At 40.3% G+C, this 24787-nt stretch overlaps 1 protein-coding gene across 1 annotated transcript in view; it reads right to left on the bottom strand.

Moving 5' to 3' along the window:
• The window catches only part of TTC39B (tetratricopeptide repeat domain 39B), a 37201-nt gene extending 16941 nt beyond the window's left edge, over window positions 1-20260 (bottom strand). The window contains exons 1-13 of the mRNA XM_065406315.1: window positions 20129-20260; window positions 18127-18203; window positions 15290-15357; window positions 13020-13084; window positions 12760-12865; window positions 9419-9484; window positions 7402-7510; window positions 6224-6291; window positions 6070-6129; window positions 5495-5656; window positions 4547-4638; window positions 3858-3978; window positions 2789-2900 (exon numbers count right to left, since the gene is read on the bottom strand). Coding sequence (XP_065262387.1) covers window positions 2789-2900; window positions 3858-3978; window positions 4547-4638; window positions 5495-5656; window positions 6070-6129; window positions 6224-6291; window positions 7402-7510; window positions 9419-9484; window positions 12760-12865; window positions 13020-13084; window positions 15290-15357; window positions 18127-18203; window positions 20129-20247 — 1225 coding nt within the window. The 5' untranslated portion in view covers window positions 20248-20260. The remainder of the gene's footprint in view (window positions 1-2788; window positions 2901-3857; window positions 3979-4546; window positions 4639-5494; window positions 5657-6069; window positions 6130-6223; window positions 6292-7401; window positions 7511-9418; window positions 9485-12759; window positions 12866-13019; window positions 13085-15289; window positions 15358-18126; window positions 18204-20128) is intronic.
• Between the last annotated feature and the right edge of the window lie 4527 nt (window positions 20261-24787).

Genomic DNA, 24787 nt, shown 5'->3' with positions numbered 1-24787 from the left:
TGGCTTCCATTACTTCCCCTTGCTATTAATATTAATTGTGTTGAATATCTGGTCACCATTAACCCTTTTAGAAAAGACTGAAGCAAAATAGGCATTAAGCACCTCAGCCTTATTGATCATCAGTAATTATCTCTCCTTCCCCACTAGATAACTTACATTTTCCCATGTCTTTCTCTTGCTGTTAATGTATTTAAAGAACCTCCTCTAATTGCATTTTATGTCCCTTGCTAGGTATAACTCATTTTGTGCCTTAGTCTTTCTGATTTTGTCCTTACATATTCGTGCTATTTATTTGTACTCTTGTTTAGCAATTTGTTCATGTTTCCACTTTTTGTGGGATTCCTTTTTGATTTTCAGGTCATTAAAATGTGCCTGATGGAGCCATATTCTTCCTATTTTTCTTTCGCATTGGGAGAGTCTGCACTTGTACATTTAATATTGTCTCCTCTAGAAACTGCCAGCTGTCCTGAACACTCCTTTATCCTCTGGAAACTGCCAGCTGTCCTGAACTCCTTTATCCCTTAGATTTTCTTCCCACGGGACTTATGTAACACTTCTCTAAGGGTACGTCTACACTTACCTCCGGGTCCGACGGCAGGCAATTGATGTTCTGGGATCGACCCCGGAAGTGCTCGCCGTCGACGCCGGTACTCCAGCTCAGCGAGAGGAGTACGCGGCATCGATGGGGGAGCCTGCCTGCCGCGTCTGGACCCGCGGTAAGTTCGGACTAAGGTACTTCGAATTCAGCTACGTTATTAACGTAGCTGAATTTGCGTACCTTAGTCCGAAGTAGGGGGGTAGTGTGGACCAGGCCTAAGTTTGTTAAAGTCTGCTTTTTGAAGTCTATTGTCCTTATTCTGTTGCTCTCACTTCTTCCTTTCCTTAGAATCATGAAATCAATAATTTCATGATCACTTTCACCCAAATTGCCTTCCACCTTCAGATTTACAACCATGGTGATGGGTACTTCCTCCACTTCATTAGAGTTATTTTGTTGAAAATAGAGTATGATATTTAGGGACGGAAACTAGAAAAAAAATCAACTTTCAGGCAGAAAGTCAATGCTTTACTTTGGTTAAACTCAGAGAGAGAGAGAGAGAGGAGAGAGAGAGAGAGAGACGCATGTTTGGGTTTGCTTTGTCTGAAAGAAGTATTTAGAGATGGGATAGTGGACTTGCCTTTAATATTGGTTTCTGACCTGCTGTAGATGGATTTTTGTTTGGGTGTCTTTTCTCTATTCATTAGGGATTAAAAGCTAATAGGAAGAGGTGGTATAATTTCCATTATTATTGATACCATTATTTAGATTATAATTAGAATTAGAATTCGGGTTCACATGCTGTCTACTTACCTCTTTGTTTTTCTTTTCTACCCAGGATAGTCCATTCCTTCCATTTCCTGCTTTCAGACTGTTTTGCCATCTCTCCCTGGTTCTTACCTGTAGCCCAGAGTTCAAAGGACTGTTTATAGTTCTCCAGGTTGGGGCTTCAGTGCTTTTGGCTGCTTTACTGAAGCCTTGGCCTGGCTGGAATTTTATAACTTGAGGTGGAGATATTTTGGCATTATTTTTTTAAATGTAGGAGATTTTATTACTAGCAGTAACTGAGGATCCTGAACACCTCTGAACTCTGAGGGTTTTAAGGTCCAGGTCCAAACTTTGTGACCTTATGTCTTTGTCTAATAATATTATTAGTTAGCACTTTCTATAGTGTTTTATATTTTCAAAACACTGTGCACACATTAACTAATGATATATTACTTAATCACAGACATTTTTACCTGGAGGTGGAGGGGGGGATTTCTATTATAAATTACTGGGAAAAGTGTGGTTAAAATCTTCGTATTAAACAAGAATTTTTTAAAATAGAACATTAATGAAGAAATAAACAAACTTTTTATTTGTTTGAGTAGCTAAGGTTCATGAGAAAACTGATGTGGGGTAATTATATTCTCCATACAATTCATTTTAATACTAGAACTCAATAGAGAGCTGTACTGCTGAGGCAAAACAGCAACGGGTGAAGCTGTGTTGCTTGCCTAACAGGCAAAAGCGTCCATCGGAGGAAACCTGAGTCAGAGAGTGTAAATACAGCCATTAACTTTTGAAGTGCATGTGTTATTTTTATATGCCTTTCTTTTCATCTTATATAATTATTATTAATTTACGAACCAGCTGTTTGAGTCTGAAAGTATTTATTTGAATAGTCACACTTCCAAGAGCCACAAACTCTCTCTACAGTCAATAGCTAAATTTTATTGTCTTTTAGTACTCATGGCAATACTGATAATTTTATCTTTCTTGTGGGTGTGGTAGGCGAATCCATTGATATTGCTGTCATTTACTGTTAGTCAAGAAGTTCCACTCATCATCGGTCAGTGTCCTCCACAATGCAGTTACACTATGGAAGAATGTCTTGAATGAGAGTTAAATATTTTTAGACTTTTCCAGGAAGATCAATTTAGTTCCTTTCCTAGAGATCACTCCTCAGAGATAGAATTCTCTCTCTGAGACCCAACAACATCTTACCAAAATATACCCAAGTTCTCAGTTTTCCATGCTCTCCTTTTGGAGCCAATCTGATTTTGAAAGACATTTTAGAAGTACCAGTAAGTAAAGATACTACTGCGAACCATAATTACAGCAAATATTACATTCCATGAGATCAGCCGGGGAGTTTATATCCAGAGCCAGTTCTTTCCTTGCAAGACACATTAACATGGTACAAAAAACTTAACTGACAAAGTTTCTGAATAGCTTTTTATATTCTTACCCTAAATGACTACTTACTAGTTTGATTCTGTAAAGCAGTTTCTTCTTTCTCAATTGTTATCAGTAAACTTTCTGTGAGGTCAGCCCTTTTGCCTACGATTGCAAATCCATTCCAGACATACATCATTTCCTGCCAAAAGAAACAAGGACAACCCCTTGGATCAATATCTACATTTAACCAGCAGTATAATTTGGATGGCTGCTAATTATGTCTTTTCCAACATACACTATACACTATATATGATTGTAAAGTTAATAAGTGCCAGAATTAAGGTTTCCTGGCCACCTCGTAAATATGGAAAAATAGTACGTGATCATGTAATTAAAGACTTTATCATAATGCATACGCACAAGAGAGGCGAATTAAGGTTGCACAGGCAACATTAATTCTGGCATTTCCTAAGTTATGAGTGCTTGACGTTGCAACCTTAACAATGTTATTTTAACATAGTTTGTGTGTGTAGTTCCCTAGATTTTTTTTAAAAGCAAACTAAAAACCCAGGAATGCCATCATTTGATTCATCAGCAGTGTCAGAATTCTTAGATTCACCATGCAGATTTCCCCTCAATCTGGCCCTTGTTCCCTCTGCATTTGAATCAGTCAGCTTCCTCCTCCACAGTGATTGGGTGCCAGCAAAGGGTCCCTGAGAGTGAGTGTCTGTGCTCTCAGTTTCAGTGACCAACCTGGGGCAGTTATGTGGGGATGGAACATGCTCAATCCAGTCAGACATGGAAGCTGTGAGGGGCTAGAGCATGCCCAGTGAGGGTGGAATCTTCAGAGATTTTAGCTGCTGAATTCTAAGACGTCACTACTGAGCATATTTGAACTGAGATTTTTCAAAGGTTTATAATTTGGCTAGTTTTTGCTGGATTTTCACATGGATGGCAATGGCCACCTCCACAGCCAAATTTGAAATCCTTGCTCCATATCATGATGGTGCTAAAGTTTCTCAAGAGAAAAGATAACCAGAATTCTTTTAACACTGCAAAACAACATATTTTCCCTGAAAGTTTGTTCTTTTTCCTATTTGATATAAGTACTTATTTTGTTATTTAATCCGAACTGAAAGAAGGCAGCTTTCAATACCAGGGCAGGTAGTATAAGCTTCACTGGCTGAGCACCATTATAGCGTCGAGCTTTCCTCACTGCTAACTTTTCTGTTGGGATAGATTTTCCTGCAATTCTTTGTCTTAGACCATCCACTTGTCTGTATGGGGAAAAATAGATAATAAACAAGGTAATAATTATAACATGTTTCTCTATTTCTCACCTAGAAAGCAACATCAAAAAAAAAGTTGTAAAACATATAAATTAAACAAACTAAAATATATGTAAGTGAAAATGCAAAAACAAGAGTGATAATCACTTCATTTAATCTTTAGGTGACGTTTACTTCTTTTCACTAGATTGGCTAACTTTTGTATTAAAAGTTAAAAGCTTAAACCTTTACACCAAGTTTAACACCACTTAACCAATAGATGCTGGCTAAATGTTTGCTAATATCATCCCAATTAAGCAGCTGTCATTGGTATTTACTATGTTTGAGAAAAATCAGTTCCTCAAAAGGTGTTCCAGTTAAACTGATTTCCCAAATAAATGAATCCTGATTAAGCCCATCATAATATATTAGCCCAGAGCTTCAGCCTTTTGTCACTGGTTCTCTAGGCCTTCCACACCTTAACAATGAGCATCCATGTGGGACCGCAGTATGGCACTCAGTGTTGCTATATATGCCCAGCTGCTCTACCCATTTTAGTAAGAATATAAAAGTTTACCTGAACAAAGACACAATATCTTCTCCAGTTGTTTTCACATCCTCATCTGGAAGCATACACAAAATTGCAGCTTTCTGGAATACATATATTGCCTACCCAAAACAAACAAATCCCACCACAACATTATATTAGTATCTGATTTACAATATTAGATCAGAGCATTGGTTTATCGAGCACGGCATCCTTTCAGCAGCAGTGAGGCAGGTGAACAATTGTAAACACACACCCCACCCCCCCAGGTTTCCTTTTTCTTGTGATTTATACCAAATTCCATTTTTATCAAATTCATCAACTATTAACATTGACAAATTAAAATAAACTTTTTTGAGAGAGTTTATTCTTCCAAATATGTAGATTAATTTATTATGTATTTTGTATTATTTGCTTTTGTATACATAATACAGAGATGACAGACCAGCCTATTCCATGGTTTGGGGGTGTTTTGATTCAAGGTTTTTGTTAGGCCCATCTCTAAACATACCATCATGAACCCATATCCTAGCAGGTTGTCTGTCTAAGGAACTTCACTGGAAAGAGCTTCCTATTTTAAACTCATTGACGCTGACTAGCTGTTCAGATGGTATTATTTGATTAACTTTTTAGTAACTTTTAAAATAGGAGTTTAATCAACTAACTTTTGTTCTTGTACATTAGATCTTGATTAAATTAATCCAGTGAACTTTGTTTTTCCCTCTCTCCTCCTTTTTTTTTTGGACTCTGGTGAACATCTGAATTTATATGGTGTTGAAATTCACAAACTCGTTGTTTACTAGTTTACTTCAAATTTGAGAGCAAAATTCTACTTCCATCACAGACTGAACCTACATTTTTAAGGCCAATATTCTTTTGTTTATGGATTTAAATTGGGCTCATTATGGAAACTGAAATGCACCCTTAACTACGGAGTGGCTACTGCCATATCATCATAATGTCCACCTGCCCATTTACCTTAGACCACCTGCTCTCTTTGCAGAGCAGGTCTGCATACCGATATGCTTGAAGCCAGTTCTGCTGGAATGAGTAGCACCACATCAGTTCCCAATAACAGAGATGATGAATCTGTTTCCACTCTTGCTGAGCAGCAATGCATTCTTGGAATTTTGACTGTGCCTACAGTTCATTTCAGTAAAATAGAATAATGACAGAGGGAAATGATAATTTTGCTAATTACAGTACAACATGAGAACTATGGCTACTTAGCTAACTAATGAGCCAAATCCTCTCCCCAGCACCTTGGGCAAATAAATGGGCTAGGTACTGGAGAACTTCACAAAGGCAGGGCAAATTAATTCATCACCCAGACTGTGAAACTGTTCCACCTTAAGGGCTGGAGTAAACTCTATAATATCATCATTTCCCAAACCCAAATGGAGAGAAAACCAGAGAGATCTGTCCAATTAAAATCAATGGGACTACTCAGTTGAGCAAGGCAAGCACTGAATTTGACCCAAAGTGTTACACAATACACAAATCTAGAACTATGCTAATAAAAAAATAATAATAAATGAATAACAATTAATTACCTTTTCAAAATTTCCTTTCAGTATATCTATTCTGGCATCATAAAACAAAATGATGGAACCCTTGAGAGGAAAAGAAAAAGCAAATACATAATCCCTACTTTAATCACAGGAGTATTTATAACTTGTTTTTGTAAAATTTATCAAGAGTACGCACATTTGGAAACTTCTGGAGGTAGGGTTCAAGAAGAGTCTCTGCTTCCTGAAGGTTGGCTTCCCCTATACCTACAATCATCACAAAAGAACCTCAGTCTCACCAGAACAAAGCAGATTTTTACAGATTAATCTCCAAATTACATTACAGTTTCAGTAGATTAGTGAACAGTCTTCAGCTATATAAAAGGAGAAAGTTAATTATTTTATTATATTGAGTTTCATTGAAAAACAAAATCACATCCTGGAACCATTAATAGCCTTCAGGGTAATAAATGTCCCTGGTACAAAAACTTCCTCATTCCCCTCACTTCCTAATTTTCATCTCAATAATCAACAGCAGATGGTACTGGGGCGAAATGACAAATTTCTAAATTTCCTGACAAGTCTAGAAAAATGGGAGGAATATTCACAAATTAAAAGATGCAAATATACATCAGGAACACAGGTAAACCTAAGCTTGACTTTAAGCCTAAGTGACCTGAGCAATTTGATAGGTGCCTGAACTTCCAAGGGCTTCATACCACAGACATTCCTGACCTTCTAACTAGAGTACCATCCCAAATTCCCTGTCTATGGCCTCATCAGGCTCTGCCTTTTGGTTCAGCATCTATCTGGCTTGTATGCCCCAGCAATCTTTGTGAAATGTGTGTGTTTGACAGGTATGAGCTTGAAGATATACTTCATGGGGGGCGGGGGAAGCGAATAAAAATAAAAGGTAATCATCTTTGTGTTTCTTTCTCTCCATCCCTCCTGTCTTCTCCCTTCAGATCTAGGGAGGCCTATAAACAGACAAAAGTGTGTGTGTGTATATACACATGTATCTGTATACACAAACACACAGATATGTATGTATGTATGTATGTATGTATGTGTGTGTGTGTGTGTGTGTGTATACGCACACACACACACACACACACACACACACAGAGGAAGAGGCAAGCAGATAAAAAAAATGTTTAATATAGTAGTACACATTTGTTCCCCTAGCTATTTTTCAATATTTTCAGCATTAAATTACATAATGTCCTAATATAAATTTAATAATCCCTATATTCCATTTTTTTTCTGAACAGTGGGTCAATAGAAATTTACAAAAGAGTATGAAATATTTCACATTTCATATTTCACAATATGTTCACAATGTCACATAATCCAGGAATAATGAATTCCAGTTCTTACCAAGGATTAAAGAGACGTAAGTATGATATACCAACAGGGTAAAAGTACACAGTATGGCCCTCAAACTGCCACCAGAAGCACCTTCCCGCAGCTGATGGAGGCCCAATTTCTATAGGAATCACAAATATGTAGAGATTTAGCTATCAAATAGATTAAGGTGGTAATTTAATAAAAATGATATAATTTTAAGCAGTCAAATTTTAACAGAAATTTCAATCATTTCTTCATTTTTCCTTTTAGGGATACTGATCTCCTAATTTATTACCTGGCCCAAATCCTGAATGACCCACTCTCCCAGAGTAGAACCTGGGAGGAGCAATGGGATTAATCAATGGGACTAGTCCCCTTCTTAAAGTTAAGAATGTGCTTAAATCCACTACTAGAATGGGAACAGAGCACTCAGCACCTTGCAGGATCAAGCCCCAGGTGTCCTTTTCCCTTCTCGGCCCCATCCACTGGCTGGGGACCTCCCCAACATTCCCCTTCACACCTGTACCCCATATGCATTCAGACAGGAATCCAACACACAATGAAATACTCCCGCTTCTCACCTCTATCCCTAGGCAGAAACCTTCCACTCATGTTCACCTTCCTCACTGACACACTGAGGCAGGGACCCTCCTCCTCTCCACCCTTTTGCAGCAATTCCTCCACAGACCCCTGAAATACTCAACCCTCTTCCATCATCAGCTAATATTTTGGGAGGCCCTCACTGAACTGCTACCCTGACAGATCCCACCCCCACTTCTATGCCCCATTTGCAGCAGCTCCCAAGGTCCTCTGAATGCTGAACAGAAGTATTATAATCCATGGAGACCCGGTCAGGGAAGCAGGGAGCTCATTTATATAAAGTCTCTGCCCCACCTGCAGTTTCCACAGCTTCTGACTGTGAAGAGTCTGAGCAGCTGCTCCCTGCCCATGCCATGCCTGCTCGACTCTCTTTGGGAGCAGTCAGGCTAGCTCAGAGCTTCTCCATACAATAAAGGCTCTTAGAATATGAAGTTCAACATCCGTGTGCACAAATTTGAGTTTAACAATTTTGCTTTTTGAACAGGTGTTTGTTTAAAAGGAGTTCTAATGTTTAGATGTTTGGTACAGTGCCTAAATTTTTCTGTAGCTTAACAAGTTGTGATGATAATATCTCAAAAGGGTTCAGCTTTGATTCCTTCTGGATTATTAATTATTATTATTATTCTGATAGGACCCTAGGGTGTACTTTGTCTTTTTATCTGTTGTTGTAAAAAACAATTACCCAGTCATGAATAGCTTACAGCCTCATTTTACCTATGACAAGCAATAGCTGTGGGAAAGGTAACAGTAATACGATCCTATAGTGACTCAGTTGTGTCCCATGCACATCTTGAAATTTAGCTACCTAACATTAATTTTTATATTGTTTATTTAAATCATTTATTGTAGGTAGAAAGGCGGAAGGGAGTTTTAAAAGGAATGTACATGAGGAGAGGATATGTACATAAAGAGCTAGCTGAAGACTTGGAGTACTCTGCCACCTGGGGGGGGAAAGAAGGATTATGAACCCTCCTTATGCCTCTGAGTAGGCCCCATACTCTTGGGATTGGGCACACATGAGTAAGGTAGTGCCGTGCACTCACAAATCCTTCCTCCCAGAGCAGGAGGAGTGGGAAATAGATAGGGCCTGGGCTACACTTCTAATGGCTGGTGTGGAGAACGTAGGAATTTATTGCTGGTTTAGGCCAGCAGAAAATTACTACCCTCTCCTTGAGGGCCATGGGGAAGTAGGAAGGAAACTGAGCCTCAAAGGTACTGTCTCCCAAGGCTAGTCCTGGAGTGGTGGAACTTATGCACTATCATTTGCTCAGTGTGTACCTAGAGGAACAATTTTTACCTATCATTAATATTTTTGATGGGCATTTAAAAGACCAAATGTAAAAAAGCTGACTTAAATGTACTGAACCTTTCACTTTACATATTTAAAATTAACCCCCTCCACACTCCATCGGAGAAAGCACTGACATTTTAAAAACAAATTTAATACCCTATTGCCAGAAAACCCAATAAATTCTAGAAGTCGGAGAATCCTTCCTGGTAAAAGGGACAGCATCTGCAATATCAAACAAAGAGAAAAAAATGCGAGTTTAATGAGATATACAAACTTTATGTGCAATATTCGAAAGAAAACAAATTCTAAAACCTGCTATAAATCTACAACCAACAAAAGTAGCACCAAATGCCATTTCAATTAGCATAAAAAAAGTGAAAAATATCAAAATACAAATATAAATACACTTTTAAAAAAATCTTGAAGTATACATGCATCATCAGGTATTGTGCAACCACTTTACGTGTGTGACACCATTTCAGCTCCCACTTGGTCTTGCATCATGGAAGCCACAAGTCTACACCACACCTCCGTGCTTTCTCAAGATGATGACTTCTTATTTCAGGTTGATTAGCAGTGCCAATAAATTGTGTGTTATTTTGGGTGAGGGGGAAATATTTTTATATTGACTACAGTGCCTATATTATTATTTCTATTGTGGTAGCACCAGCATCTAAATATTCCTTTTTTCATTCCTGCTTTAAAAAACATTTTAGCATTCCCAATCAGATGATTTAACACTGTCACCTTGGAAAGTTCTCTTTGTGCCTATTTTGTAAGGATGGAACCAGTTGTACAAAAAGAACACTGCAGGTAAGTGTAACTTTTCATTATGAACATATATACACACACACACACACACACACACACACACACTTCCTTTTCATCAATCTTTGCCCCATATGGAACACAATGGAAAACTTTTAAGGTTAGCAAACAACTTTTTAGTAAACATATCAAAGAAGGTCTAGTTGAAGGCCAGTGCTGGAGAGGATCAGTTCAGTTTATAATTGGTCTGTTTGTCTAGATTAGACTTTTTTTCCCTTCAAATTTCCTACTGGGGAACCTCCACTGATGGTAGCAACAAGGAATGCTAGTATAATCAGGCTGCCACCAGCTGCTGGTATTTTAGGACTCCTTTAAATAGCATTAAATGACATAGTGGTTAACATGAGAGCAACTAGTCTACACTAGTATTCTCACTGTTATTAACATGGGTGGTAATGAAATGATCAAAAATTTGAAATAAATTACTAGTGCAGACACCTAGATTTATAGATTGTAAGGCCAGAAGGCACCATTGTGATCATTTAGGGTATGTCTACACTACGAAATTAAATTGATTTTATAGAAGTCGATTTTTAGAAATTAATTTTATACAGTCGATTGTGTATGTCCTCACTAAGCGCATTAAGTCGGCGGAGTGCGTCCTCACGACCGTGGCTAGCATCGACTTACGGAGCGGTGCACAGTGGGTAGCTATCCCACAGTTCCCGCAGTCTCCACCACCCATTGGAATTCTGGGTTAAGCTCCCAATGCCTGATGGGGCAAAAATATTGTCGCGGGTGGTTTTGGGTACATGTCATCAGTCGCCCCTCCCTCTGTGAAAGCAACGGCTGTCAATCATTTCGCACCTTTTTTCCTGGGTTACCCATGCAGACGCCATACCACGGCAGGCATGGAGCCCACTCAGCTCACCCTCACGCACTTTAAAAGCTCGCTGGCGCGGTTTGCTGACTAGGTCAGCAACCAACATTCCCATTGTTATTGCTGCTTGCTGTGTGCTCCATAATATCTGAGAGTAAGGGGGAAGACGTTTATGGCCGGGTGGGAGGTTGAGGCAAATCGCCTGGCATCCAATTTTGAGCAGCCAGACACCAGGGCAATTAGAAGAGCACAGCAAGGCGCGCTGCGCATCAGAGAGGCTTTGAAAACCAGTTTCATGACTGGCCAGGCTACGGTGTGACAGTTGTGTGTGTTTCTCCTTGATGCAAACCCGCCCCCTTGGTTGATTTTAATTCCCTGTAAGCCAACCACCCTCCCCCCTCCGAAATAAAGTAACTATTGTTTTGAAACCATGCAGTCTTTCTTTATTAATTAAAAAAAATGAGATAACGGACAAGGTGGGTTGGGGAGGAGGGAAGGACACGACCACATTGCTTATTGTAGCCACACTAAAAATCAAACTGTTTGAATGACAGCCTTATGTTGCTTTGGCCATCCTCTGCAGTGGAGTGGCTGGGTGCCCGGAGCCTCCCCCCCGCGTTCTTGGGCGTCTGGGTGAGGAGGCTATGGAACATGGGGAGGAGGGTAGGCGGTTATACAGTGGATGCAGCGGGGGTCTGTGCTCTTGCTGGCTTTCTTCAGCATTGCATCCTGCCTCCGCTCTTCGCGCTCACTTAATTCTTTCCTGGCCTCTGCCACTGAATGCTTCCATGCATTAAGTTGTGCCCTACCAGTGTGGGAGGACTGCATGAGCTCGGAAAACATGTCACTGCGAGTGCATTTTTTTCACCTTCTAATCTGCGATAACCTCAGGGACGGAGATGATAGGAGGAGCGCAGAAACATTCTACGCTCTACGATTCTGGGACTGCATGGTCACCTGTGCTGCTGAGTGCTGCTGAGTTCGCCACGCTGACCAAACACGAAATTACATTCAAAAGTTCCCGGAGCTTTTCCAGTGTACCTGGCTAGTGCATCGGAGTTCAAAGTGCTGTCCAGAGCGGTCACATTGGAGCACTCTGGATAGCTCCCGGAGGCCAGTACCGTCGATTTGCATCCGCACTACCCCAAATTCGACCCAGCAAGGTCGATTTTAGCGCTAATCCCCTCGTCGGGGAGGAGTACAGAAGTCGATTTTAGGAGCCCTTTAAGTCGAGGGAACGGGGTTGGTTGTGCGGCCGCATTCATTTTAAAATCGACCTAACGCGGCTAAATTCGACCTATCCCCGTAGTATAGACCAAGCCTTAGTTTGACCTCCTGATTAACTCACGCCATAGAAATTCCCTAATATGTCACTGCTGCAAAAGGAAGGCACGTAAGGACAGGCTACAACAATAAAAGTATTAAAATACAGATGTCCATACTAGCTTATCTAGTGATGGCTGCAGTATATTGCTTTTATATATTGTTAGAAATAGTATTTTTTCTTTAACAGTAACTTCAGCACACAATGCAGACACAGGAGTTTCTATGTTCAATATGTTTTTTAAAAAATAGATTAGGAAGTCGTAAAAAATAGCAGGCATGCAGGAAGTCACCACTTCTACTGCCACTTTGAATAAAGGTTCCACAAGGTCACCACATGAGCCTGCAAAATCTACCCACTCTGCACTACAAGACTGTCTAATTTCTAAAGTGATGGCACTTTATAGACTAAACTTTCATTTCTGTAAAGTAAATAACCTAATATAGAACATTATGTCCATATAAACTCCAGTAAATTAGATTCGACCTAATGGTCTCTTTACAGGTTGAAAAACTAAAAACATACCAAATTGAATGCTCCTATTCCAAGTTTTACTCCTCCTTCAAACTGATGGTAGGTTTCATTTTTATTTTTGTTGCCCTGAGTCATCTGTAGCACCTGATGACATTCTCTTTTAATTCAGAGAGGAAAAAGAAAATACAAATTAGAGGTGATGACAACAAATGATTAGCGCAGTGTGATTTTTTTTTAAGAATATGGCATTAATGAAATTGCACCTGCTTACCCCAGGGCTAAATGTGACCACACGTAATGTAACAACTTACTTGTATATTTGGTAACTTGTCCTAATTTTGAGGCCACCTTTGATAAAGTTGATCATATTTTCATCCTGGAAAAAAACAATTTTTGTGTGCAAAAATGTGCAATTTGTTTCCCTTTATGAAGTTGTGCATAACATATTTCTAAGAAATTATTTCCTTTTAACTAAATCTTTCTTTTGACAATGACTCTAATAAATATGTAAAATTTAACAAACAGAAAAACATTTTTACAGTAATTAACTTTAGTCTTATAAATGATTATATGGTATATGCTGAATTGTCCAGGAGACATTCTTCTGTGTAATTTGAATGACATGCTTTAAATAAAAAACAAGTTAAAAAGAAGTTAAAATCAACAAAAAATAGGGCTAAGAGAGAAGAAAGCACTTCAGCAACATATTGACTGAAACAAGAAATTCACCACCAGATGGTGCTATAGGAACTTTTTAGAAAGAGTTTCTGAAGTATGCGTTCTAAAATATGTATACATGAGTAGAGAACAGTAGGGATGACATCCCACAGTGTCCCCTAACCAGATGAATTCCACGCGCTGATCAGTAGCAACTCCAACTTGCCTTGGGTTGCTGTAGGACAGCAAAACAACAGATATTTCCCAATACATTATATGTTACTTTCTATAGAAATGTAACTATACCTGCTCTTTATTTTGAATTTTCCCACAGAAAAATTTCATTCTACAAAGGCTTAACATCCAAATTCATTTAGCTTTTTTAAGATTCTCTCTTCAGTTAAATCTACTGATGGGTTGCTGGGTGTTTTGTTTTAGTTTGATTTTTTCTCCTTAATTAATATTTATTTTAAGACCTTGAGCCTGCAAACATTTAGGCACATGCTTAATTTTACACATATGAGTAATCACATTGGAGTTGGGGGAAATGGGAAGAATAGGCTGAAGGAGAAAAAATGAGAGTTTTAAACCACTCCCTCTCCTTAAAGGGTGTGGCCCTTTCAGCCAACTTAACTCATTTTTCTAGTGCAAAAACTATAGTAGTACAAACTAATTTATATTAAACAACGCTAATTAATGTTGGCTTGTGGGTGAAAAAATTGCTTGTGAAATAGCTGCTGAGCGTTCGGAGAAGGGCAGGGGTCCAAATATACCAGATGACGGTAAAAAAAAAAAAAGAGCGCTGCACCTACCCACCCCCAAATATTTTACAACCTCGCCCCTATTATTTTCTCTTCATTTTACTAGGAATTGCTTTTCATTATGGAAAGATAGATTAGGTTTTCACAGACTCACCTACAAGTGGTTTTTACAACAGGCTTGTAAAATTTATGAGCCATTCTCTAACAGTAATAAACCACTTCAGGGTGGGCATTAGTAGGCTACTGATGCAAATCACAGTTGGTGAAGACACTTGGCTTCAGGCTATATGCCTCACAATAAACCCAACGTGAACACAAATAGCTTATGATTGTAATGCATTCCTATAAGGTGGCTAACACTGTTTCAACTGTATGTGGAAAGTGACTTGAACCAAAGAACAAAAAAGGAGATGCTGCTATGTGATCAGCATCAGCTGAAATAGTGCTAGTCAGAAAGGAAGTTCCCATCTGCTTCATCTATGTACAGCAATGGACTGTTGGATAGGTGAATCACAGGAATCTTCCACCCTCCTGATACTCATAAAGTAGTGACCAGTGTCTGGTGTATACTTAACTACGGTGCATCAGTGTCATGAACTGGAATAACAACATGTCTTAGGCTACGTCTTCACTACAGGGGGGGGTCGATTTAAGATACGCAAATTCAGCTACGAGAATAGCTGACGTATCGCAGCCGACTTACCCCGCTGTAGGGACGGTGGCAAAATCGACCTCTGCGGCTTCCCGTCGACGGCGCTTACTCCCACCTTCGCTGGTGGAGTAAGAGCGTCGATTTGGGGATCGATTGTCGCGTCCGACGGGACGCGATAAATCGATCCCCGAGAGGTCGATTTCTACCCGCCGATTCAGGCGGGTAGTGTAGACCTAGCCTTAGACCACAGGACAAAGGGATTAGGGTGAGCAGATACATAGATATATTTTAAATAATATATCTAAATGGAAAACAAATTGTAGGGTAGGATATCATATGTTGCATTTTCAGTTATTTCCTATTAAATAAACATTTATTCATTGCATAGCCTTTTTTGTGTGTGCAAAACATTACATCTTTTGTGAGTGGAGTGCTCTTGTTGGATGATTACTTGCATTTTCTGCTAACCTGCACATTCACAGAGAGATCTGAAGTGAAGAACAGACATTACCTGTACAAATGTGAGTGCTGCTTTCTGTAGCAAACATTCAGCATAACAGATTTCTGCATGCATTTCCTCTATTAAAAAAGAAAGAAAAAAGAAAAGGAACAAAGGAAGCCTTAAATTATTTATTGCAGACACAGTATTTTTGTTTACATTCAAATGCAGTATTTGTCAATCAATGGAACTAAAACAATTTTGACAACAAAATAATTTGTTTTGTTGTTGTTAACTTTCAAACCACTCAAAAACCTGTCAAAAAAACTAGATGAAAAGCTAGCTAAAATCAGTCTTCTATGTCACCTGTCTTCAGCCAACAACCTAGACCCCTTCCAATTAGGCTTCAGTCCAGCACACAGTATTCAGACATCACTCGTTGCTCTGGTATGGTATGATACCTCTGCAGGGTATGTATGTTCATTCTCATCCTATAGCATTTGATACTGTTCAGCAAATTGTCCTGTACTCCCTCCAAGAGACTGCAGGTTGGGGTGGGCTGGCGGGGTGCTGAAGGAGAGGGAGGTTGAGGGGCCCCAAGGATGGACGGGGGGGGTGGGCTGGAGGAGAGAGGAGGATTGAGCGGACCCTACAGGTGGAGGGATAGACTCTGGAGGGATGGGGCTAGCCCCACTATTTCAGCACTGACTTGCCCTGTGTGGCAACTGCCAACTTGTACTGCAATAGTGAGCTGTAGAAAAATGGCATCCTTAAAAATTAGGAGACCATCGTGATCATTTTCATGTATAATGTCTGCCATCAGTCACCATTTGAGCCCACTTCTCCATCATCACTACATCAACTAACTCATTAAATGGAAAACAAGTGGGCATGAATAAAGAAAGATTCAATCATTAGAAGTCCCTTATCTTACCTACAATCTGATTACAAGACAGACATTTCATAAAATTAAATTTTAAACAGTACAGAATTATTAAAATTGAAAGAAGCAAAATTCTTACACATGCACTTAGATCCCATGGTAGTAGATTCCTTAGAAAGGCAACAAATAGAGATACTTCACTGCAGTATGTGTACTCCATTTATTACATAAATGAAAAATAATAAATCTCTATTTGTCTCTATTCCCAATATTTTATTATACTGCAATAGTTATACAGTCAAAAATTACAAAAACACTTACTATAAGTGAAAGTGTCAGAAGCTCAGAATATTTCATAAATCAGAACTGTTCTTTAAAATACTATTCCTTGTAAATCCTGTACATTTATGATCAAATATAAATTTCTCCTTTTTTGATACAATTTTTAATATGTTCAGGGAAATAAACAAGGCCGCTTGGATTTTAAATGAAGGTAACATCTATCAAATGGTGAGTGCTGTATTATATGCTGAATCTTTGGAACGTATAACTCAGGGGTAGGCAACCTATGGCACGGGTGCCAAAGCCGGCACGCAAGCTGATTTTCAGTGGCACTCACACTGCCCAGGTCCTGGCCACTGGTCCGGGGGGGCTCTGCATTTTAATTTAATTTTAAATGAAGCTTCTTAAACATTTAAAAAACCTTATTTACTTTACATACAACAATAGTTTAGTTCTATATTACAGACTTATAGAAAGAGATCTTCTAAAAATGTTAAAATGTATTACTGGCACGCGAAACCTTAAATTAGAGTGAATAAATGAAGACTTGGCACACCACTTCTGAAAGATTGCCGACCTCTGGTATAACTCAAAACAGGCTCTACTTCAAGCAACTAGGTATTTAAGAATGTAAACCAAAATTACAGTGAGGAAAATTAAATAATGTATTGACTCTACACACTGAGTGAACACACTATTATTTAGATTAAGTGACAATTTGGCTTTTGGTGATATTCAAGCACATACACCAGGCATGAAACTCAAAATGGACTTTTTATTGGTTTATGGAGACATAGGGCCATCTGTTTCCCTTAACAGTCAAAATTCATACTTCAGATGTAAATCTCAAACCTACTGAAAGTTCAGGGGTATTTGATTCAACAAAATTTCTATGATAACATGTACTTTAAAGGCTGAGGTGTAAACCATCTACCAGAAAAATGAGCTGTACAAGTTGAGTTGCATGTCATTTATTTCTATGAAAAAACTGTAGCAACCAGCAAAGGACAGGATACAAATATCCATAAAAAGCAGCCAAAAAAACCTGACACCTTTCTGTGTTGAGGATCACTGTGCTATTTCATATATAGCTTTTGTAGCAGCGGGCCACAGCTTTTAGCCAAGGAGAATGCTTAAATTAAGTTTGTGCGGTGTGAGATAAAGCAATTAAGAGAGTTGTTACAGTGCATGCAGTTAAACATTTTCAGGGCCATCACATGATTTGCTGAAGTACCACCTTCCAAAGGCCTTATTTCCGGAAATGATGAAAAGCAACAGGAACACAATATTACAATTGCCAGTAATATACACACATATTAAAAACTCAAACTCATAACCCTTGAAATTATCAGATGTTATTCCAAAACTTTTGGAAACTGAACCCCACTTCAGGAAAATTAAACTCATCACTTTCCCCTTCAACCCAACCATACATTGTCAAAGGCAGATCCATCTCAATTTATGCATCTCTAGGGCCTCTCTAGTATAATCATTAGCACCCCCCATTTTGTGAAATGCTGCATTAGAGGAACGTGTGTACATCAAAATATCCACCTTGAATGAGTATCTTTTTGTTATTAGAGGTGTCCCCAGTATTTGGATACGAGGGGGAAAACTTCACCTATACCATCTTTTCTTTATTAAGAAGGTCACTTAAATCACAAAACTGCATCTATTTGTATGTTGTTTTTCACAAAATGGTTATTCAGATATGTTTTCAGAAAATGCCTCTTATTTCTCTTACCTTCACTCAGCTGATCCATTGACTGTTTAGAAACCAGACTGGACAAAGACTCTACCACTGTGCTTCTTTTCCTGAATCTATGTCGGCCAGCCATGGGAGAACAAAAACAACATAGGATAAGTGAATTTCAACAGCCATTCACATTTATCTCAATACACTGTGATTATTAACACCCCCAAACTTTAGAGAGAGAGATTTATAATCATTCTTTAAAAAAAGGAATGTTACTTACTACAGGGCTACAGTTTAGTATATATCCCCATTCTTGACATACACAGAAGCCTAGGAGCCCATGCAACCTTAATTTGCCCCCCTTGGTGTATATAATTACATGATCATACACATTTTTTTCCACAGGACCGTCTCCTTCTTCAATGCACAGAATGGAAAATGCTCTGGGGATGAATCAGGGTGTTGTAATAGAGAAGGTGTAGAATGCTCTGGGGATGAATCAGGGTGTTGTAATAGAGAAGGGTGTAGTTAAGGTCTGGATTTTGAACAAATGGATTTTAATTTTGCATGCCTCAGTTTCTGAGTGCCCAATCTGAGATACCAATAGGGGCCTGATTTTCAGACATGCTGAGCACATGTAGCCCCCAATGAATTCAGCTGGAGGGGTGGACACTGAACACATTTGAAAAACAGGTACACCTCTACCCCGATATAACACGGCCCGGTATAACATGAATTTGCATATAACGCGGTAAAGCAGTGCTCCGGGGGGGCGGGGCTACGCACTCCGGCGGATCAAAGTAAGTTCGATAGAACGCGGTTTCACCTATAACGCAGTAAGATTTTTTGGCTCCCGAGGACAGCGTTATATCAGGGTAGAGGTGTATTAGGTATCTAAAGCTGGGAACTCCAAACTGAGAACCTTTGAAAATTAAGGCCTATTTGTACAATATGATGCAAGTGCTGACATACACAACAAAAGCAGACACCTTCCTTGGTAATTCTTGCTTCCTACAATTTTTCCCCAATGAAGACTGCCTTCTTATGGGAACACGTTTCTCATCATGCCTTTCTGTGGGTTTGCCCTTTAAATTTGGCAAAGACGAGAAGCTGCAGCCCTAGACTGGATGTTTTGCAACTAGCTGTTGTAAATGTAAATGTAAACCTGATATGTTTCTCCCAGTTTGCTTTTTCCTATTGCTGAGAGTATTAAACACTGTCACACACCAAGTTGACAAATCAAGTCCATGGCAAAGGCAGAAATAGAGGCTACATTTCTTGATTGTTAGTGCTATGCCCTAACTATAGGGCCACAATGTCTCAATAGGGTCAGCAAAGAACATAAATTCAGAAGATTTTAATCTGAAGATGTATCAACCTCTTGTCTAGATATTTTGCAAGATCCACCTCCCTTGCAAAAATTCCAGTAGAGGACAGCTTTGCTCAGGTTATTTCAGTCCTCTCACTTCCAGTCAAAACCAGGAAGCAAAGAAAGGCACAAAATAGGTTAACTGGAGGGGGAGTGTGCACATATGTTTACTGTAAAGGAAACAAAATGTTTGAAATTTCAAGACCAAAAAGGTTGGTTCATTTTTGGGTGAAGGTTCAGGTCAAAATATTTGGTCCATCTATGAATACAACAATACAAGAGGATAGGATATCCACAATGACACCAGGAAAAGCACTGAATACCGTATTTTCAAACAATCAGAAAACAAGGGCTGCATGAAATCCTGTGCCCAAATTGCATACGGAATTACTGTAACTGCATGTAGAAACTGCCTATTTGCTTGTCTACGTGGCTAGTTAGACACTTAATTAACATTTGAGTTTACAAATACCTGATCTCAATTGAGTCTTCAGGATCTACCACAATACCTAGTTCCATAATATGCTTTGTTCTGTCCTACCCAACTTAATCTCCCATCATGCTTGCTCCATTTTGGAACGATGGTCAAGTACTGATTTGGTGCTGACAAAGTAGAAACTTGACACATATGAATGCCTATTGTATTTAATATCTGTCAAAATGTAAATTACTCAGGCTTACCTTTGGCAGGTGTGTAAAGCTTCCTTCATTGTAGAAATCCCCATTTGGATATCCTGGTGCTCGAAGGTCATAGCAGCCTGCATAACTAAAATAGTGCTATAGCCAAGGGCATGGTACATGCTGTCTTTAGACCTGGGGCAAACATACAGATCTTATGCATTTTAGCCAAACTAACAAATTAAAAAAAATACATCCATATTCTTCAGCACCAAAAAGTAGAGTTATGTTTGCCCAATGGTGTTTTCTGCCCTTCCAGAACAGTGTAACCAGCAAAAACAACTTCTGAAAACCAGACAATACACAGTAAACACAACTTTAACTCTGGCCTTCCTGGAGATGGCAAATGCCATCCACCTGCAGCAACTGGTGGGGGAACTTGATGGGGCAGTGAAAGAGGACAGTCCAGTAGCAAAGGAGGGAGACACTCGCCAGGGGATAATAGGTAGCTCCTTCCCTGCGAGTCTCTGGCACCCACCGGCTGGCTGGGGGAGAAGGGTATTGATTGGCCAGCATTCATTCCCTAGCTCCCAAGATTTTGCTCAGCGTAGAGACCAGGTGGAGCCTCTTTTGGCTCTGTTCCAGCAGCCCACCCTACCCACCCAAACTAGGAGTGGGAACCCAGTCTGACAGATGCTGAGGATCTAGCAGATCACCTGTTTAGGGCATCAGGAAGGATTTTTTTCTCCCATGAGTCAAATGGCAGAGGACCAGGGAATTATTTGCCTTCCTCACAGCACCTTCAAGCCACAGCAAGTTAAGTAGGAATGCACATGGTACCTAACTAAGGTGCTGGGTGGTGTTTATTTGTCGCAACTGCAGCCGGTTTCCAGTGCAGTTAAGAAAATCAAACGAACGGTTCCCAGAGGTAAAAGATCTGGGATGTTGATGATGGGCTTTGGGCTCATGTGATAGGGTGAGCCCTTGTGGCCTTTGTGGGCCAAGGTCAGACCTTGTGGCCCTTGCAGTACAAGATCCCCATCCTGATGCACCCTCTGATCCTCGTGGAGGAGGGGTGTGTGCTTGGACTCAGAGAGAGCAGAGTCCTGGAGTAAGGCTAAGGAGAGCGTACCCTGCATTATGGATTATACAGTAAGGAGCCCTGTAGCCCTGGCTCTAGTTATGGGTTACATGGTAAGTAACTCCTGCATTGGAACCCTATAACTCCTGCATTGGAACCAATTAAATGTCTGGTATAGGGGAGTTAGGGTGATGGACAGGTAGCGTCCCTCTCCTGTGTTAAAATTTAATAAAAGTTGTAGCCTGTGCAGTCCATGCATGTGTCTGTCCTCATTTTGCTGCTGTATCCACATCAATAGCCACTAGGAACTATCAGCATGCATTCCACCTGCAGTAATTGTGTTAAATATAGCCGTACTGAATAGAAGCATTAGTTTGGAGAAGCTTGGCAAAGCTGAGATTGCGATATCTGGGAGACCCTTCCTCTCAGAGGGGGGGTCTGAGAGCCTCATTGTCCTCCCGTGTGTGATCAAAGGGAAGAGGTGTATGCATACCTGGAGAGATCCAGTAAGCCTCAATTCAGCACAGAGTGCTGTTATATCAGTAGCATTGTACAGGGACCTCTTTGCCATGGAGATTATTAGCAGTGAGGTGGTATATGAGAGTACTCTCTGGGTTTAATGTTGGGTAAATTAAAGTATATTGTCACATGTAATTCTGTGGTAAGAGTGAAGGGGCTGTAAAAGAGGATGAAATGGTTGTAATATATAGCAAGTTAGTTTCTGTGGGGCTGGCTCACTGTTTGAGTGTAGGACAGGTGTACGTAGCTCCTGTACAGAACAGCTCACCTAAACAAAAATTTTGCCTTAGCAAAGAGAGGACATTAAATTCTGGTCATGTACCCTATTTCCTGAGTGATGTGTACTATCTGAAAGTGCGAGAATGTGTATTACAGGAGTATTAGGGCATTGCTCAAAGAGGGCTCAGTTAAGGCTGTGTTGGTATCTGTAGCGGGGCGGCTGCCCCACTCCAGGAGAAAATGGGTTAAAGTAGGCCAGAGAGGCTGTGCAGATGGGCAGCCAATCAGGGCCAGGCTGAGCCCTATATAAAGGCTGCAGCACAGAGAAGAGGGGAGTCTCCCCCTGACCAGCAAGGGAGGAGGACTGTCTCCTGGTAGAAGGAGCGGCACCCTGGACAGAGCAGTGCTGGGCAGGGTTTCTGGGCAGGGTAGCAAGGCAGTGGGAGCTCTGGCTGACCCTGCCAGACTGCAGGTCTTGAAACAAGGGCTGAGTGGGTGCTAGGGCTATGGGGAAGTGGCCCAGGGAAGAGACGCAGTGATGGAGAGTGAGACACCATAAGAGTAGGGCGCCCTGCTGATAGATAGAGCTAATTCCTGGAGCAACCAGCAGGAGGCGCCACGGTGGAGAGCACAACCCATTACAGTATCTAAATTAACTCGTTATTTCCTGGTTTTCAGAAGTTTGAGTTTTGCTGAACATGAAGTTCTGGAAGGGCACAAGACAAACAGGCAAACTTACCTCTGCTTTAACAAAGTTTTTTGCCAGTGAATCTCCCACTGTTTTGAACAGAAAAGGAATTTTCGTGGGAGTTTTTGTTCATTTGCTGTTACTTTTGTAGGAGTTAGGCTGTTGTAGTCTAAAGGTAAAGGATGATATGTGATTCCTACGCATTCCTCCCCACTCCTGTACAATTTGCTATCGTGGAAGGGTGATGATGGTTATGCTTTGAAATGTTTGGAGTTGCCAACAGGACAGGGAGAGAACTCACAGACATGGACTATTACCCAAAATCTTGGCAGCTTTATTCCACATTGGTTACAGTAGTGGCTCTCAACCTTTCCAGACTATTGTCAGGAATTCTGATTTCTCTTGCGTACTCTCAAAAGTACACCTCCCTTAAAATCTACTTGCTTACAAATTCAGACATCAAAATACAAAAGTGTCACAACACACTATCACTGAAAAATTGCTTACTTTCACATTTTTGCCATATAATTATAAATCAATTGGAATATAAATATTGTACTTACATTTCAGTGTATAGTATATAGAGCAGTATAAGCAAGTCATTGTCTACATGAAATTTTAGTTTGTACTGGCTTCGCTAGTGCTTTTTCTGTAGCCTGTTGTAAAACTAGGCAAATACCTAGATGAGTTGATGAACGCTGGAAGACCTCTGCATACCCACAGGGGTACAGGTACCCTTGGTGGAGAACTACTGGGTTACAGTAACTATAAGCATGCGAGAGAAGACCAGTGTATCTCTCTTGTTCTTCGTCTCCCTCCCCCACCATCCTCTGCAACATATAGGTGCCACATCAATATTTTCATAACCCTCCCTCTCCCATCCTATTAAGCCGTTAGCACATAAAAGTTGTTCCTTGTGCCCAGCACCTTCGGCTGCTGCATACATATATCACAGGCTGCAGCTTATTAGGGAGTCACACACTTCTTTGGTTATAAAGGTTGAGCTATACACCCAGCCAGGCCCTGTGCCCTCACTATGCTCCCCCCAGCAGAGCCCTTCCCCTATTCTGGCCAGGCCTCCCCAGTCATGCCCTCAGCCCACCCAGTCCTCCCTGACTCCAAGCCAGCCCCCACCCACTCCACCACACATAGGGGCAGCATGTACTTTCACTTTGTATTTTCTAGTTTTTTGGATGTTTAAATCTGTGTTACTTTCAGGAGCCTCTCAGATCTCAGCTTGGGGTGGGGGGAGTGGTGAGTGGGGCTCAGATTCCTCCTGGAAGAACAGAGACCCCCAGATCCTGGCACACATACATGGAGATTGGCTCAGATTCTCTCCCATAGAGCCAGGGCACCCCCAGAACCTGGCTTCCTTTTGGGGAGAGGGAAGGGAGAGGGACTCAAGTAGCAAAATGCCCAGGAATCACTCATATCTGCACAGAGCATGTGTAATTTATTATTTTTCAGAAAACAGTTACCTGTACCTGTTAGCTATACAAATTAGCAGGGCACATTTCCAGAAAACAAAACAACCCTTAAGAGAGGTCAATTGTTGACATATGCATACAGTTCAATCTCCGATTTCTGCTAAGGATAGGATTAAAATTTACAGTGCAGGTGCAACTCAGCTTCAGTGACCACAGTATGTCGCACTGAACCACCAAATTACTGACACAACTGGCTGCCGGCAAACCCTCTTGTATAGTCTTGCTACACATGTACATCCAATCGTTTTGGGGTGAGAGAGTGTTTGGCACATACCATTCTAGAGAGCAAAACTCTCTCTTTAATAAGGTTTTAAATATTGCGTTCCCAAAAGGGGCAACAGGTGCCATGCATTAACTAAGATAAATGTCAAGCAACTGAGATCAGTTGGAGGACAGAGTCATGGGTTGAGCCCTAGCTATGTGCAAAAATTTACAAGAACTCGTTGATTTTGTAAAATGCTGGTTTTTGCCGGGGACTGTATCTCAGGAACCCCTTGGTCAGATGACCCCAAATTTGGATCACCAATCCTATCCATACCCTCATGGGGTGCAGCAAATTTCAAGATAACCTGAGTAAGCATGCAGATTTTAGAGCACTCAAGAATCATCCTTTAAACAGAAAGCAGTTCCAACTTTAACTATATTTTACATGCATGCACTCACTCACTCATATATAAACAAAAACATCCCCCATTTCTTTCAAATATTCCTTTCTAGTCCAAAGATTT

This window comes from Emys orbicularis, chromosome 6 (genome assembly GCF_028017835.1).
Source record: "Emys orbicularis isolate rEmyOrb1 chromosome 6, rEmyOrb1.hap1, whole genome shotgun sequence".
NCBI lineage: Eukaryota > Metazoa > Chordata > Testudines > Emydidae > Emys > Emys orbicularis.
Note: the sequence above shows the minus strand (reverse complement) of the source record. Positions and strands in the feature narration are given on the sequence as shown.